The 14,319-nt window shown below is 45.5% G+C and overlaps 1 protein-coding gene across 8 annotated transcripts in view; it reads left to right on the top strand.

Moving 5' to 3' along the window:
* CAMSAP1 (calmodulin regulated spectrin associated protein 1) overlaps positions 1–14,319 on the top strand; it is a 101,718-nt gene that overhangs the window by 49,421 nt on the left and 37,978 nt on the right. For 6 of the 8 annotated variants that reach the window (XR_012124952.1, XM_073221446.1, XM_037007653.2 and 3 more), the window contains 3 exons: positions 8,577–8,657; positions 9,547–9,579; positions 12,137–12,278. Coding sequence is in view for 7 of the 8 variants with exons in the window: in XM_073221446.1 (XP_073077547.1) it covers positions 8,577–8,657; positions 9,547–9,579; positions 12,137–12,278 (256 nt within the window). In the remaining variant the exon portion in view is untranslated. The remainder of the gene's footprint in view (positions 1–8,576; positions 8,658–9,546; positions 9,580–12,136; positions 12,279–14,319) is intronic. The other 2 variants (XM_037007655.2, XM_037007654.2) reach the window with 1 other exon arrangement.

The raw sequence follows: 14,319 nt of genomic DNA, 5'->3' as shown, positions 1-14,319 counted from the left end.
CACATACAAAAAAAATGGCCGCTCGTTTTTCTTTATTCTCCGGCGCCAGCCTTGGGCACCCGCTCACCGGTCTTGCTGCCCTGTTTCCCTAGTATTGGGGTCCCTATCCCTTGAAGACTTCCAAAGAGCACTCGCCAAAACAAAAGAACAACAATAAGAACAACAACAACAACAAAAAAATTGGCTGCTCGCTTTTCTTTTGTTCTCCGGCGCCAGCCTCCGATACCCGCTCGCCAGTCTTGCTGCCCTGTTTCCCTAGTATCCAGGGCCCTGCGCATGCACTGTGTCTGCGCTCTGGTCTGGATGGCTGGGGCTGGGTGTTCAGCAGACCTGGGCTCCCCTCCCCACTCCGACTCCTCTCCTCGCGCTGGAAGCTAGGGGAAGGGGCGCTCGCGACCCGCTGGGCCGCGGTTTGTATCTTACCCCCTTTGCGAGGCCCTGGGTTCTCGCAGGTGTGGATGTGGTCTGGGTGTTGTCCTGTGTCCTCTGGTCTTTATTCTAGGAAGAGTTGTCTTTGTTATATTTTCATAGATATATGTGGTTTTGGGAGGAGATTTCAGCTGCTCTACTCACGCAGCCATCTTGGCTGTGCCTCCCTCATTTTACAATTTACTCACATATTCTTTTTTTTTTTTTTTTTTTGGTATCATTAATCTACAAGTACATGAGGAACATTATGTTTACTAGACTCCCCCCTTCACCAAGTCCTCCCACAAACCCCATTACAGTCACTGTCCATCGGCGTAGTTAGATGCTGTGGAATCACTATTTGTGTTCTGTGTGTTGCACAGCTCTCCCTGTGCCCCCCCCACATTATACATGCTAATCATTATGTCCCCTTCCTTTCCTCACCCCCACCCCCTTATCCCTCCCCTCCCACCCATCCTCCCCAGTCCCTCTCCCTTTGGTAACTGTTAGCCCATTCTTGGGTTCTGTGATTCTGCTGCTGTTTTGTTCCTTCAGTTTTCCTTTGTTCTTATACTCCACAGATGAGTGAAATCATTTGGTACTTGTCTTTCTCCGCCTGGCTTATTTCACTGAGCATAATATCCTCTAGCTCCATCCATGTTGTTGCAAATGGTAGGATCTGTTTTCTTCTTATGGCTGAGTAATATTCCATCTTCTTTATCCATTCATCTACTGATGGACATTTAGGTTGCTTTCATGTCTTGGCTATTGTAAATAGCGCTGCGATAAACATAGGGGTGCATCTGTCTTTTTCAAATTGGGCTGCTGCATTCTTAGGGTAAATTCCTAGGAGTGGAATTGCTGGGTCAAATGGTATTTCTATTTTGAGCTTTTTGAGGAACCTCCATACTGCTTTCCACAATGGTTGAACTAATTTACATTCCCACCAGCAGTGTAGGAGGGTTCTCCTTTCTCCACATCCTCACCAGCATTTGTTGTTGTTTGTCTTTTGGATGGATACTCACGTATTCTTAGTATGTTAAGGGTTTATCAGACACGAAATAAGAATCAGTGGCCACGGGATCAGTGACCTGACAAAGCCAGGCTAGAGTCTGTGTGCCGGCTCCCTTGAAGGGCCTTTAGTCACTGTGACAATGAGGTCTTCTGTCATGTGTGCATCGTCACTTCTATTTAAGTCGCCTGCTCTTCACTTGGTTTCTGACCTGAATGCAGCTTGGGGAGTCAGACAGACGGGCAGAGCACCTTGACTCTGTGATTGCCTAGTGAGGATAGGGCTCTTCTAGGACTCACTGGAGCTTCTGGGTCCTGGTTCTAACTTGCAAGCTGGCCAGTGCCCATAAGGTTGCTTCTTGGTGGCGGGCACCACATCTCACTCGTCCCCTAGTTTTGCATAACAGTGTGCATGTGGGAAGCACCCCGCAGGAATCGGGTTAAAGAAAAGTGTTTGGGACTGGTGCCTGTTTCCATCGGAGGCTGAACCTTTGGGTGATCCCTCGGTAATGTAATCCTGGCGTGAGCTTCCTTTGGCTAGAAGTTCACTTTGACTTCTTTTTTCCTTTAACAACTTTTATGATCTTTTCCCCTTATAAGTGATGATGGTTATTATAGAAAACTTAGAAAACATGGATGAGCAAACAGAACAAATGCAGATTCCCCATAACCTTATCACGTGTAAGTGTAGTGTTTTCATATAAATTCTCACAGTTTTTATTTATTTGGGTGTGATATATAGTCTTAGAAGCATAGGTGGGGTCCTACCAGGCCCTGGACTGTGAGCCAAGGTTTGTATTTGGCAGAATGTTGTGAGCAGCCCTCCCATGGCTGTTCTGTGGCGCCTGCCTGCTGTGGTCTTGGCAGCTGAAGGCTGCACTGTCTCCTGCTCTTAAGCAGTGGTTTCCGCGGATGGTCATGATCATGTCCCTCCCATGCTTTCCTGGTGGGCAACAGTTTTGATTTAGCTGAGGTTCATGTTTAAAGGCTTTTGATTGGTTTTTGCCCAATTTCTGACCATAAAGATTATACTGTTTTTCTCATGCTGTTATGCCAAGAAGGTGTCTTTTTTTCCATGACTTCCCATATATTGGAAATTATTTTTAAAATCCTTGTGAATTTGAAAGGTTAAAAAAGGGTGTCTTCATTAACTTTTATTTTTTCATTCACTGGTAAAGTTAAAGTTTTAAAAATAGAATATATGTTTGGCTATTGAATTTTCTTTTTGGTAAATTATTTCCACCTGGCTTTATTTCTTTGGGGGAGGGGCTCTGTTCCTTTTTCCCCTGCCTGATCAGGTTTGTTGTGCCTCAGGGTGTTATCCATTTGTCACAGTTTCATAAATGACCTTCCCAGGGTACTGTTGTCTCTCTTTGTGGGCTTGGCTGATGTGTAGATGTTGATCTTCACGCAGTCCAGCACATCGTGTTTCTTCGCTTACACAGCATTCTGGTATTTACCTCTATATTTTAGAGAAAAATGGACTCTGTTTTTGACCCCAGATGTGTCTCTGTAGACATTGCTTCCTGACACACTCTTATGACAGATGATTGTAGTTCATATGACCCTCCCATCGGGTCCCCACCTTCTGCCATGGTCACACACTACATTGGTCAAGTCTCTAGTTGACTTGATGTTAAGATGACCAGGTATGAATTTTCCACAGCTCACGCCCCTTTTCTTGTGCTTTGCTTTGTTTTTCCTGGAGGTAATACTTGCTTCAGTTTTTCACGGCCTTTTTTTCTTACCCAATATTTATGTTTTTATTCTGTATTTTCCATGTTTTGCTGTGTCCTTAGCATTTCCATATGAATTTAAGTTTCTTACATTGACCAGTTTTCCTGGGAGTTCTGTGATGCTGACTGAGCTGACTCCTGAGGGAGGGCTCCCCAACACTCCATGCTTTGTGCAGTTTCTCTCCAGCACAGATGCCCCAGAGCCGTGTGAGGTGGTCGTCCCCTGGGGAGGTTCCCTGCGTCCACCACCATCACAGGGTCCTCTGAGGTGTGAGTGCTCTGATGCAGGGTAAGAAGTGCCCCCACGGGCTTTGCTCTAACAGGGCCTCTCTCTGGTGTGAGTCTCCTGGGCTCAGTGAGATCTGCCCTCCAGTGCCCACACTTGCAGAGTCTCCAGTGTGGTTTCTCAGATGCCTAAGAGGCGTTGAGCTGGGCCTCAGAGCTCTCTCACCTGCGTTTACTGGGGGGTTTTCTTTCCACTGAAAACTGCTGCCTGTTAAATAGGGTTTGGGCTCTTGAAAAGTTTGCATATTGTGAGTTTTCTCTCCAGCATCAATCCTTGATGCCTAATAAAATCTGAATTCTCTCTGAAACTTTGCTCATGGGCACTGTTTCCGAGATTGCCTTCTGTACCAGTGCACCTGAGTATGGGGTTAAGCTTCTGTCACCCATCCTGGCCTGTTTTCATCTGTGAGGGTATTTCTGTGGGATCATTTCCTTCTCTAATTTTTTTAAACTTCTGTAACCCTTTATTCTAATGAGTGTATTTTTTCATAAAAATAGAATAGCTGACCCCTTTTTTTTTTAATGAAGTGTTGTTGATAGACAATTTAATATTTATTTTAAGTATACAATGCAGTGGTTCAGCAGCTACCTGTATTATTAAATCCTCACCCCCACTAGTGCAGTTACTATCTCTGTCAACATAGGCAGATGTTACAGAATCATTAACTGTATTCTCCATGCCATACTGCCGTCCCCGTGACCAACTTATATTATGATTGAGAATTTTTCTGCCCCTTTATGCCCCCTCTCCCTCCCCTCCCACTCACCCCAACCCCTCCCCAATGGTAACCACCAGTCCCTTCTCAGTGTCTGCGAGTGTTCTGCTATTTTATTCATTTTAGATTCCACAATTAAATGAAATCATATGGTATTTGTCCTTCTCCACCTGGGTTATTTCACTGAACATAATACCCTCTAGGTCTATCCATGTTGTTGCAAATGGTAGGACTTCTTTATTTATTAATGGCTGAATAATAATCCGTTGTGTCCCTACACCACATCTATGCATTCATCTGGTTCACTGCTTCTTTGTGTCTGATTCTGCATCTGGGTGGTCTCATTCCCTTTGGTAGCTCTGGAGCCACAGAGTCAGGCCTGCCAGGTGACCTCGGTGAGTTTCTCTTTTTTCTGTGTGATGTCATTTCTGGGGGCTGTCCTGCTCCAGGCTGGATGGTTGCTCTGTAGGCCCCCTGTATGCGTACCTGTCATCTGGGACTTGCCACCTCCTGGCCTGTGCCTCTGTGTGGGAGCAGGGGGCTCAGAAAGGCTGGCTGCGCCACACATTTCCCAGACACGGGGTGCCTCCCAGCGAGCTTCCCTGGACAGTCAGGTCACCCTGGGGGAGTCCCCTCTTCTGGGGACTGGGGAGGGAGCACCACACACTGTGTGTGTGAGTGAGTCGCTGTCCCTGAAGTTATTTAGGGTCTTCTTTCAGTCCCTGGAGTTCTGGAGTTTACCGTGAACCCTCTTGCTGTGGGTTTTTAAATTTTTTGCTGATGCCCAGCCAATTGCTTTAGTCTTATTTTTTAAAAAAATGAAACAGTTTACTGATAGATGAGTTACATGCGGTAAATGAACCTAGTTCCTTGAGTTTTGAGAAGTAACTATCTTTTTTAACATTCATGATCAAGGTAACATTTTCATCATCCAAAAAAGGTCCTTTGAGGCCCTTTGCCCAGATAACTACTGATGTGTTTTCTTCAATAGAGATCAGTTTTGCCTTTTCTAAGTCTTGATACACCTGGAATCATGTAGTATGTATTCTTTTGGTTTGGCTTCTTTCACTGACACAAAAGAGTAATTGAAGCTGATCCATTCACTGCATCTTTCAGTAGCAAAGTTCTCTTTATACTCAGACACCGCAGCTCATCCACCAGCTGATGGGTACTTGGATTGTGTCTAGTTTTTGTCTATTAGGAGTAAAGCTGCAAGGAACATTTATGTACTGGTCTTTATGTGCAGATGTATTTTCATTTCTTTGAGTAAATACTTAAGATTGTAATTAATTGCTTGGACATATGATAAGTAGGTACTTAACTTTAGAAGAAACTGCCAAAATGTTTTCCAAACTGATGGTACCATTTTAAACTCCCACAAATAAGAGCAGAGAATTGCAGTTGCTCCATACTTTGCAAACATTTGGTAGTCAGTCTTTTAATTTTAGCCATTTGAGTGGATATGTAGTGGCTTCTCATAGTGGTTTTAATTTGCATTTCTCTAATGCCTACAGACGTCTGTATACGTTCTTTTTGTTGGGTGCTTGTTCAGATACTTCGCCCAATTTCTGATGAGGTTGTCTTACTTTAAGTTGCAAGACTGTTTATCTATCTGTCTATCTATCTATCTGTCTGTCTAGGAATCAAATCCTTTGTTAGATATGTGTTCACAGTATGCATCTTTAGGTTTTCAGTCTGCTTCAAATAAAGTGATAACACTTCTCAAAAAATACTAGAAATGTCTTCTCCTCTCCTGACCCTTGTGCTACTATTGTCATTCATTTCATTACAACCTCAGGTATTATTTATACTTTCAACAGTTATCTTTTAAACCAGTTAAAAATAGAGAATATTTATGCACATATTTTTCCAGTTTTGTTGCTCTTCATTTCTCCAACTTTTTAAAGAGTTCTCAAACTTTCTGGTTTCAGGACTCCTTCACACTCTTAAAAATTATAGTGGACCTCAAACAATTAAAATTTTTTTTTACCATATTAGTAATTTAAAATGAGAAAATGGAAAAATATTTATTAATTCACTTAAAAGCTGTAGTAAACTCATTTCATGTTAACATAATGTATTTGTCATAAAAAATAAGTATTTTCCAAAAAGTAGTGGTTATTTTACAATCTGAGTTCTTCAAAATCTCACTTTCTAGAAAACATCTGGACTCTTACCTGCTTTTTTGCATTAATCTTTTTGCATGTTACGATATGTTGTTTTTATCGAAATACATGAAGAAAATCTGGCTTTACAATGTTTATATAGTTAAAAGAGGGGAGAGTATTTTCATAATTTTTTCAGATAATCACGCATATCTGTTTTTGATTCTACACCAAAACTTGACAAATGGTAGTTTCCCAAAGGTTAATTGCAGTGTAAAATTTGAAACTGTTACCAATTAACTTTTTCAAAAAAAATTAAGGTATAATTCACATGCTATAAAATTCATTACTTGAAGTGTGTGTAGTTCAGTGGTTTTTAGTATATTCATGACGTTGTGCAGCTGTCATCACTAACTCCAGAAATTTTTATCAGGCCCATTAAGAAACTATACCTGTCAGCAGTCCCTCCCCATCCCGGCCCCCAGCCCTGGGCAGCCCCTGATCCGCTGTGCGCCTCTGGATCCGCCTCTTCTGGACATTCCGTGTGAATGGGGTCACACAGTAGGCGGCCTTTTGTTTCATACTACTTTCACTGAGTGGAGTGGCCTCTCGGTTCACCCACGTTGTGGCATTTATAAGCACCTCATTCTTTTCTGTGACGGAATCATCCTGTGTCGTATGGGTGTGCCACATCTTGCCTATCCATTCCGTGGCTGGTGGGCATTTGTGTCATTTCCGCTTTTTGCCTATCGTGAATAAAGCTGCCGTGAACATTTGTGTACAAGGTTTCGTGTGGACATGTTTTTATTTTTCTTGGGTGTAAATCTAGGGATGGAATTGCTGGGTCATACGGAAACCATGCCTACCTTTCTGAAGAACTGTTAAACTTTTCCAAAGAGACTGCACCATTTCGCTTTTCTGCTGTCAATATCTGAGATTTCCAGTTTCCCACATCCTTGCTGTCACTTGGTTTCTGGTTTTTTGATCCTAGCTCTTCTAGAGGGTGTGAAGTGAGCGGTGTCCTGTTGGGGCTCAGATCCCCATTTCCCTGATGATGAATGATGGCAGCCGCCTTACCAGTGCTTATTGGGCATTCGTAGATCTATTTTGGAGAGATGTCTTTTCAGTTCCTTTGCCCATTTTGAAATCTTTATGTCTTTTTATTGTTGTAAGAATTCTTTCATATGTTCTAGGTACTAGATCGGTGGCCTTTTGTACTGTTACATTGAGGTCCATTTGTCTTTCTTCCATGCTTCTGGCCCTTTCGCTCAGCTGTGACTTTGGAAGATGGTTCCACTTGCTTGTGTAGATCTTCCCAATGTTGCCCTGTTTCATAACACAGCATCAAAAAGTACATTTAGTATCACCACCACTGGACCAGAAAATCCTTTCCATAGTAGGAAGCTATCTAGCTTATGGCTGAAACAAATTTTCCAAAAGAAATTGCTTTATTTCCAATATTTTAGCATGAAAATTTTTGAATATGCAAAAAGTTGAAAGAATTATAGAGAGAGCATGCATACCTGCAACCTAGGTTTTACAGTTAGCATTTTAGGGTGCTTATTTTATTATCCACCCATCCATTGCCCATCCATCTATTCTAATTCATGTATTTTAAGATTTATGCATATTGATTTTTCATTTGTTTTCCTCTAAAAACTATTTTCTACCTTCTTGATTTGATTTATATGAATTCACTTATCTGTATTATTGTTTAATGCTAAAATATTCAGTTCTCTGCTTTTTCGTCCAGTTACGTTTTTGACCACATCCCTTTAAACATTGATGAATATTTTTTTCCATGGTATTTTTTATAATTGCAAATTCGATTTTATCTTTGAGTTAATAATTTCAGGAAAGAATACTTTAATTTCTAAGAAATCGAATTGTTTAAGGGGTGTACAGTTAAACTTTATGATTAAAGTTCATCTAGAGTTACTTTGTATGTTTAGGGAGAGTGAGCCTCCATTTAAGCTCTTTAGTGGGGAGTCCCAGTCAGAGTGTTTTATCAGTGGTGTTTGCTGTGTGACAGAGAAACTGTGCAACACAGATGTTCTGTGACATGGCTTCCTGATCCTTCATGAGGTAGAAAGCATTGCACTGGCATTTGGAGGCATGGCTTTGTTCTCTGTGTCAAGTCATAGATCATATGGAGTCCATGTATTTCTGCATATGTGTAATTGGCTAAGTAATACCTATGCCTAAGAGTCACCAGAGTTAAAACAAGTGAGGGGTTATCTGGGTGGAGAAGAAAAGGTGTGAATCCTAGTGTTGGAGAGCAACTGCCTCTTTAATGTATTTTTCTTCTACTTTAGGTAAATCTTAAAATGAGAGAGATAACAGAGAAAGAAGTTAAGTTAAAACAACAACTTTTGGAAAGTCCAGCTCATCAAAAGGTAAAGGTACTTTCACATCTCTGAAATGTGCCCAGCTAATGTTGCTCTCATGTAAAGGATTAGATGAGTATGTACCACTTTCCTGTTCTGTCACCAGGAAGAGAGTGCATCTCCTGGGTGCTCTGGTGGTACTGCAGACTCAGGCGAGGCATCAGCTTGCTCCCCAGTTTTCCCTGGTGTAGGGGGTTCTTGTGTTTGACTCATGAGGGGGAGGGAGATGTCGGAGGGATTGGGAAGCCCGAGGAAGGGATGTCAGGTTACTGGCAGTTCATGCCTGGTGCCTGGATTTCAGCAGCAAGAAAACTATCAACTGCCAGACGTGCCCCGAAACCCCACCCAGTGAGACCCCACGTAGCTGGACGTGTGTCTCTGAAACCCTGCACGTCTAATGACATGATGCAGTGGGGGCATTCCACAATCAGTCATTTCTGTCCTTTTCTTCCTGTTTTATCATAAGCATGTGTGTGACTGAATCCATGTCCCTAAAATGAGTGCGCCATGTGGTCTGGCCCTGTGCCCTCGCTCCTGGACTCTGGGGAGGCTGTGGGCGTGCCAGGCCACACTTTCGTTAGCCTCCTTGTTCCTCGGATGGGCACAGGCAACACGCTGAGACCAAGGTGAAGTTGGCATCTGTCCTTTTTGGTGCCCTGCCTGTACTGAGTCCCTGGAGTTGCCTTTGCTCCTGCAGAGGCTGATGTGGAAGTGCCCGTGACCTTCACTGCAGTCGCCTGATAGTACAGGGTGCCCAGGGTTGTGTGCGCAGGACAGAACCTCACTTCTCAGAGGACATGCCTCCTCTCGTGTACATGCTGTGTGAAAGCGTGGTCCCCACACGGACCTGCCCTGCTGACGCTCCTGTCCTGCCTTGTTCCCCTTGCTTCCCGGGCAGTCTCCCTCCAAGTGGTACTGGAAGTTAGTGCCTGTAAGTGAACTCTGCGAACCAGCCCCCATCCCGACAGCCATCCTGTTGCAATCACTTGCTTCCATTAAGAGTCGCTCACACCTGAACCTGTTCCTTTTTTCACATGTCTTCCCTGGTTTGTCATTGTCGCTTCACCTCATGCGGTAGGAGCGTAGCCTGAGTCTGGGCTGGGCTGGCTTTCCGATACGGCGCTTGGGACTTCCAAGCTGATTCATACGGCACAGGGCTTAGTTTTGCCCAGTGTCTTGGGTAGTTTTACAGTTCTGTGTTTCTTCTTTAGACACTTGGTTTTTTTTCTGTGTGGTGAGCATGAAGTAATGACAGGATCCATTTCCTTTCCAGTAAATACTAGAGGAATGATAATCTCATTTCCCAAGTGAGTCTTTGTATTCTGTTCCTTCTGACGTGACCTCCCCTAATGGGATATTTACCAGGACCTCTCTTAGTAAGTGTCACATGGATCGTCTGGGGGTAAAGGTGGTGTCCCTTGTGAGAGGCAGGGCAGGACTCCTCTCTCCATGGCCTTCTCCCCAGGGGCTGCAGCAGCCCTGGCTGCTGCCTGCACTGGGGGTGTCCCCTTGTTCCCAGGTGAAGGCCTGAGTTAAGTTGGCACGGTGTGCAGCATTTCTGGATCCAGGTTAGGACTAAGCGTGAGTCTTGCCATGAAAAGCAGTGGACAGTGGCGATTTGGTCCTGCGCCCGACTTGCTGACCTGTCTCAGGCAGAACCAGTTGGTTGCGCTGTGTTCTTCAGGGGAGTACCTGGTGCTCCACATGGTGCATTTTAAAAGAAGTTGAGGAACACAGATCTCTGCAGATTCCTCTAATTGCCCAGCTTTTAGTTTAATCATTTGAACCAGATCACCCTTAGGGCTCCAGCATAAAGGAGGTACCAGCTGGTAAACGGGATCCGTGGGAGCAGTGATCTGTTCTGTTTGTAGCTGACAGTTTTGCTTCTCTTTGAAATATATTAACAAAGGAAAAGAAATTCTTCTTATGAATATTTACATAACCTTTAACTTCTTGAATCCTGAAGGCCAAAAAGTTAGATGTTAAAGCAGTTGTATGATTTAATGAGGATATAGTCAGAAATTCAGCTGTCATGGGGAAGGAAGGTTTCAGATGAGAGTTTTATAGAAACAAACGTGTAACCAAGACCAGTACCTCCAGGTGTGCCTTTAGTGGTGGCCATACTGCTGGAGTGCAGCGTGCAGCAGATAGGCAGTGAGGTGAGTGGGTGTAGATGGTTGGGTTAGGTCGGGGGGCTCAGGACTTTCACTTTAATGCTCCACAGCTAGAGGTTTAACAACCCTGACTCAGTCTTTAGGGCAGTGTTTCCCCTGATTTTAAATGCACGCCATCCATCTTCAGACACCATTTGCCTCCTGCATGCTGTGGTGAGCCCCCCGTGTGTGCTGTGCGTGTGTGGAGCCCGGCCTGGCGCCTGCCCTTTGTGCTGCATGCTGATGCCACGGAGCTGCCCCATGGGCCATGTGGGCGAGTGGCCTGTCCTGCCTGTGCTGTGGCCCAAGACACATGTTAGAGTCTGTGTCCACACAGATTTTAGTGACATGAATGAAGCCTTGTCATTCTTTTACTTTCAAAAGAATATGTTAGAAATGTCTTATACTGAATTTTAATATTGATGATTCTGCACTATATATTTTGATAACGACTTCAAATTCCAGATGGCTGAGAGGATTTTTCTTTGGGTTGAACTCACCTGTGTAACTCTCAGAGACACCCCTGCTCGCTGACAGAGACCGCTGGTTTTGTGGTCTAGCTTCTGTTGTGCACTTTCCTCCTCTGGAGAACGTGGGCTTGCAGGACAGGCCTTACTTCAAAGCTGTATTGTGCATGATCAGAACAAGCGAGCACGCTGCAGCAGGATGGCCGGGGCAGGCGCCTCTGCTGCCTGCTTTCCTTGGCGTCCTGTGTGTCTGCACCCAGGAAGGGAGCCCAGCTTGGGAGCAGCACCGGGGGTCTCGGGGCAGCTCTGAACACGGCATACGATCAGCTTCCTGATGCTTCGCTGCACTGGTTAGAGGGGCTGGTTGCTGTATTGTATGAAATTTTGACTGACCCATTCAGAGATTTCTTAAATTATATATTGATGCTGTTTTGTGTTTTTCTTAATGGCTGAGGTTAATGCTGATAGAAATTCTGAGAAAAGTTAACCGTAACTTGGGTCTTCCAAGACTTAGAACGTTTAACCACTTAACTTGTTCCTCATTCATTCATAGTACACTGGCTTCTGGTAGTGTAGACGTGCACTCTGCCTCCTTTCCTGTGTGCTGTGGCACCTTAGAGTGGCCTGGCCCTGGTGTCATTAGCAGCTAATTGCTGTCAGCCTGTGTCATGATGCCCGGTTCCCTGGATCTTGACATATATGTTCCAGGCAGAGTATGTAATGCAGACATTTTGAGCTTTTTCTGTGATTGCCATCGTTCTAACTGTTGTCTGGACATTGTGTCGGCTCTGGATCCAACCGTCTGCTGTAATGTAGGTGACTGTGGAGGCGCATCATGTGTAGACCATCTGCCTTTCATCAACTGCAGGTGCGCTATCGCCGAGAGCACCCGTCCGCAAGGCAGCCGCCCCACTTCCCGCTGCTGGAGGACCTGATGCGAGACAGCAGGGATGGGGCTGCTCTCCTGGCTGTGGTCCACTACTACTGCCCGGAGCAGATGAAGCTGGATGGTGAGTGGGGCACGCCGCCTGGGGCAGCCCTCCGGGCCCAAGGGCGCATCATGAGGGCCCCGGCCACTGTCTAGATGTCTAGAGACCATCAAGCAGCGCGCGGATCCCTTTATGCCAGCAGGAGCCTGAGGGTGATGTGCTCGGACTCAACCTGCCTCTATCTGGCGAAGAAATTGAAGTGGGCAGCGTGGTGAATATGTGTGACTGTACTTAAGTTTCAGAATTGTTAGGGTTTTGTCAGTCCTGCAACAATTGATTTAAGACATCTAGAACTTAGTTTGGGGATGGGAAAATGAGTGCAGAACCCAGTCTGTGTAGAGACCGTTTATGACTCCTCCATTCTTGGTGTTGGGATATGATGATGCCCGTGCGTCTGTCCAGGCACTCGCAGCCTGATGTTGGGGGAGGTGTGTATGCACGGCATGGTTGTCTGTGCAGGAGCTGTGAGGTCCAGGATTCTGGTCTGGGAGGTTTCTGAGGGAGGGAGGTCTGGGCAAGAGCATGCCCGGACTGCTGCCCCGCATGGAAAGCACTGGTGTAGACCTGGCACTTGGGCATTGAGTTCATGGTGGTCCTGCTCCTACTCTTAAGGACAGAAGTGCTGGATTTCATAGTTTTTATAGATCAAATAGTTTTAAAAATACATAGCCGAACTTGAAAGAAAGGGAGAGGCCGAGGTTCCAGGAGAGGGTCTCCGTATTTGAGTGAAAAACCCATGAGCTGATGCCTGGTTGCTCTGGGGCCTGTTGGGACAGACACTGTCTGTCCGTGGGGCTGTGTGTCTGGGAGCTGTAGCCAGGACCTCCCGGCTAGGAGAGGACAAGGCGGCTTGTCAGATGCCCTGGCCCTGGGGTTAGGGGTGGGGCAGAGCCCTTCTGTGAGGAAATGGTGCCACCAAGCTGCTTCGCTGATGGGAAGGGGTTGAAGTGTCAGTGCCCCTGTGGCACAGGGAATGTTCATGTAAGATTGAGTCTAGGACTAGTGAGGGTTGCGGGCCTTGGCAGGGTAACAGTAGAGTTTTCCTCTGGAAACACTTCCACAAGCCAGGGCACACCAGATGCCCACAGAAAGTGAGTGCCCCTCTGCTGGGAGATGAACTCGTGAGAAAGTAGGGCCCCGCAGAGAGCAGCCCTCCGCCGATACAGACTGGGCACTGAGACGTCGATGAGAAAGAGCATCTGGTGAAGGGCACAAGGAAGGGGTGGGGACCTAAGCAGGCCTAGCATGTGACACACTCTGGGGGTGTCCCTCACCCTTGGCTCCTCAGGGGCACCCCTTTCACTGTCTGGCCCTGTCTTCAGGGCTGCCTCTGGTTTGCTGATTCCGGTCTTGCTTCTTTTGTATGTAGCCTTTTTCTCGCCTGTTGCCTGGGACCTTAAGGCAGAAGAGAATTACCAGGGGAGGGCCATCATGAATGACAAAATAAAGGCCCTCAGGAGGAGGTGATGGTGCGGGAGCTCATTCTCTCCAAAAGCAGAGCATCAGAGTGCATTTCTTAAAGGTGACAGACTTAAGGAGAAATGAACAGAACCTCATGTAAGTTGAGTCACAGTGGAGCAGAGAAGAATAAGCAAGGCCATACAAGATCTGAATGCAGAACCGACAGGCCTGGTCCCATGCACCGAGCATCAGAAAACATGTTCTTTTAAAATACGTGAGCTTGGAAGCAGTTACAAAAACTGGACTTGATTAAGGCCACAAAAAAAACTTCAACAGATTGCAAATATTGATACTTTCCTTTAGTTCAGTAAAACAAGAAGCCTGTAACAAAAAGACGCAGGCTCTTTCTCCAAACCTGTAAAATCTTTATGCTTAGAAACCAGAGAAGATATTCTTAAACACTTTGTGGATCAGAGTAGAGGTCATATTCTGGAAAACAAGGGATTCTTAAAATGAATGAGCCGGGCTGTTGTCCATGCATTAGAAAGGAACATGGAAAGGTGAAGAAAAGCATGGAGAGTAGTTTCGGCCTGGCCTTCTCCTTGAGGCAGAAATCCCCCGACACCGGGAGAAGAGGCGCCGGATTGAAGGCCCATCTTGG

Source organism: Manis javanica, chromosome 2 (assembly GCF_040802235.1).
Source record: "Manis javanica isolate MJ-LG chromosome 2, MJ_LKY, whole genome shotgun sequence".
In the NCBI taxonomy this organism is placed as follows: Eukaryota; Metazoa; Chordata; class Mammalia; order Pholidota; family Manidae; genus Manis; species Manis javanica.
The sequence above is the reverse complement of the archived record's forward strand: the minus strand, read 5'-3'. Positions and strand labels throughout refer to the sequence as shown.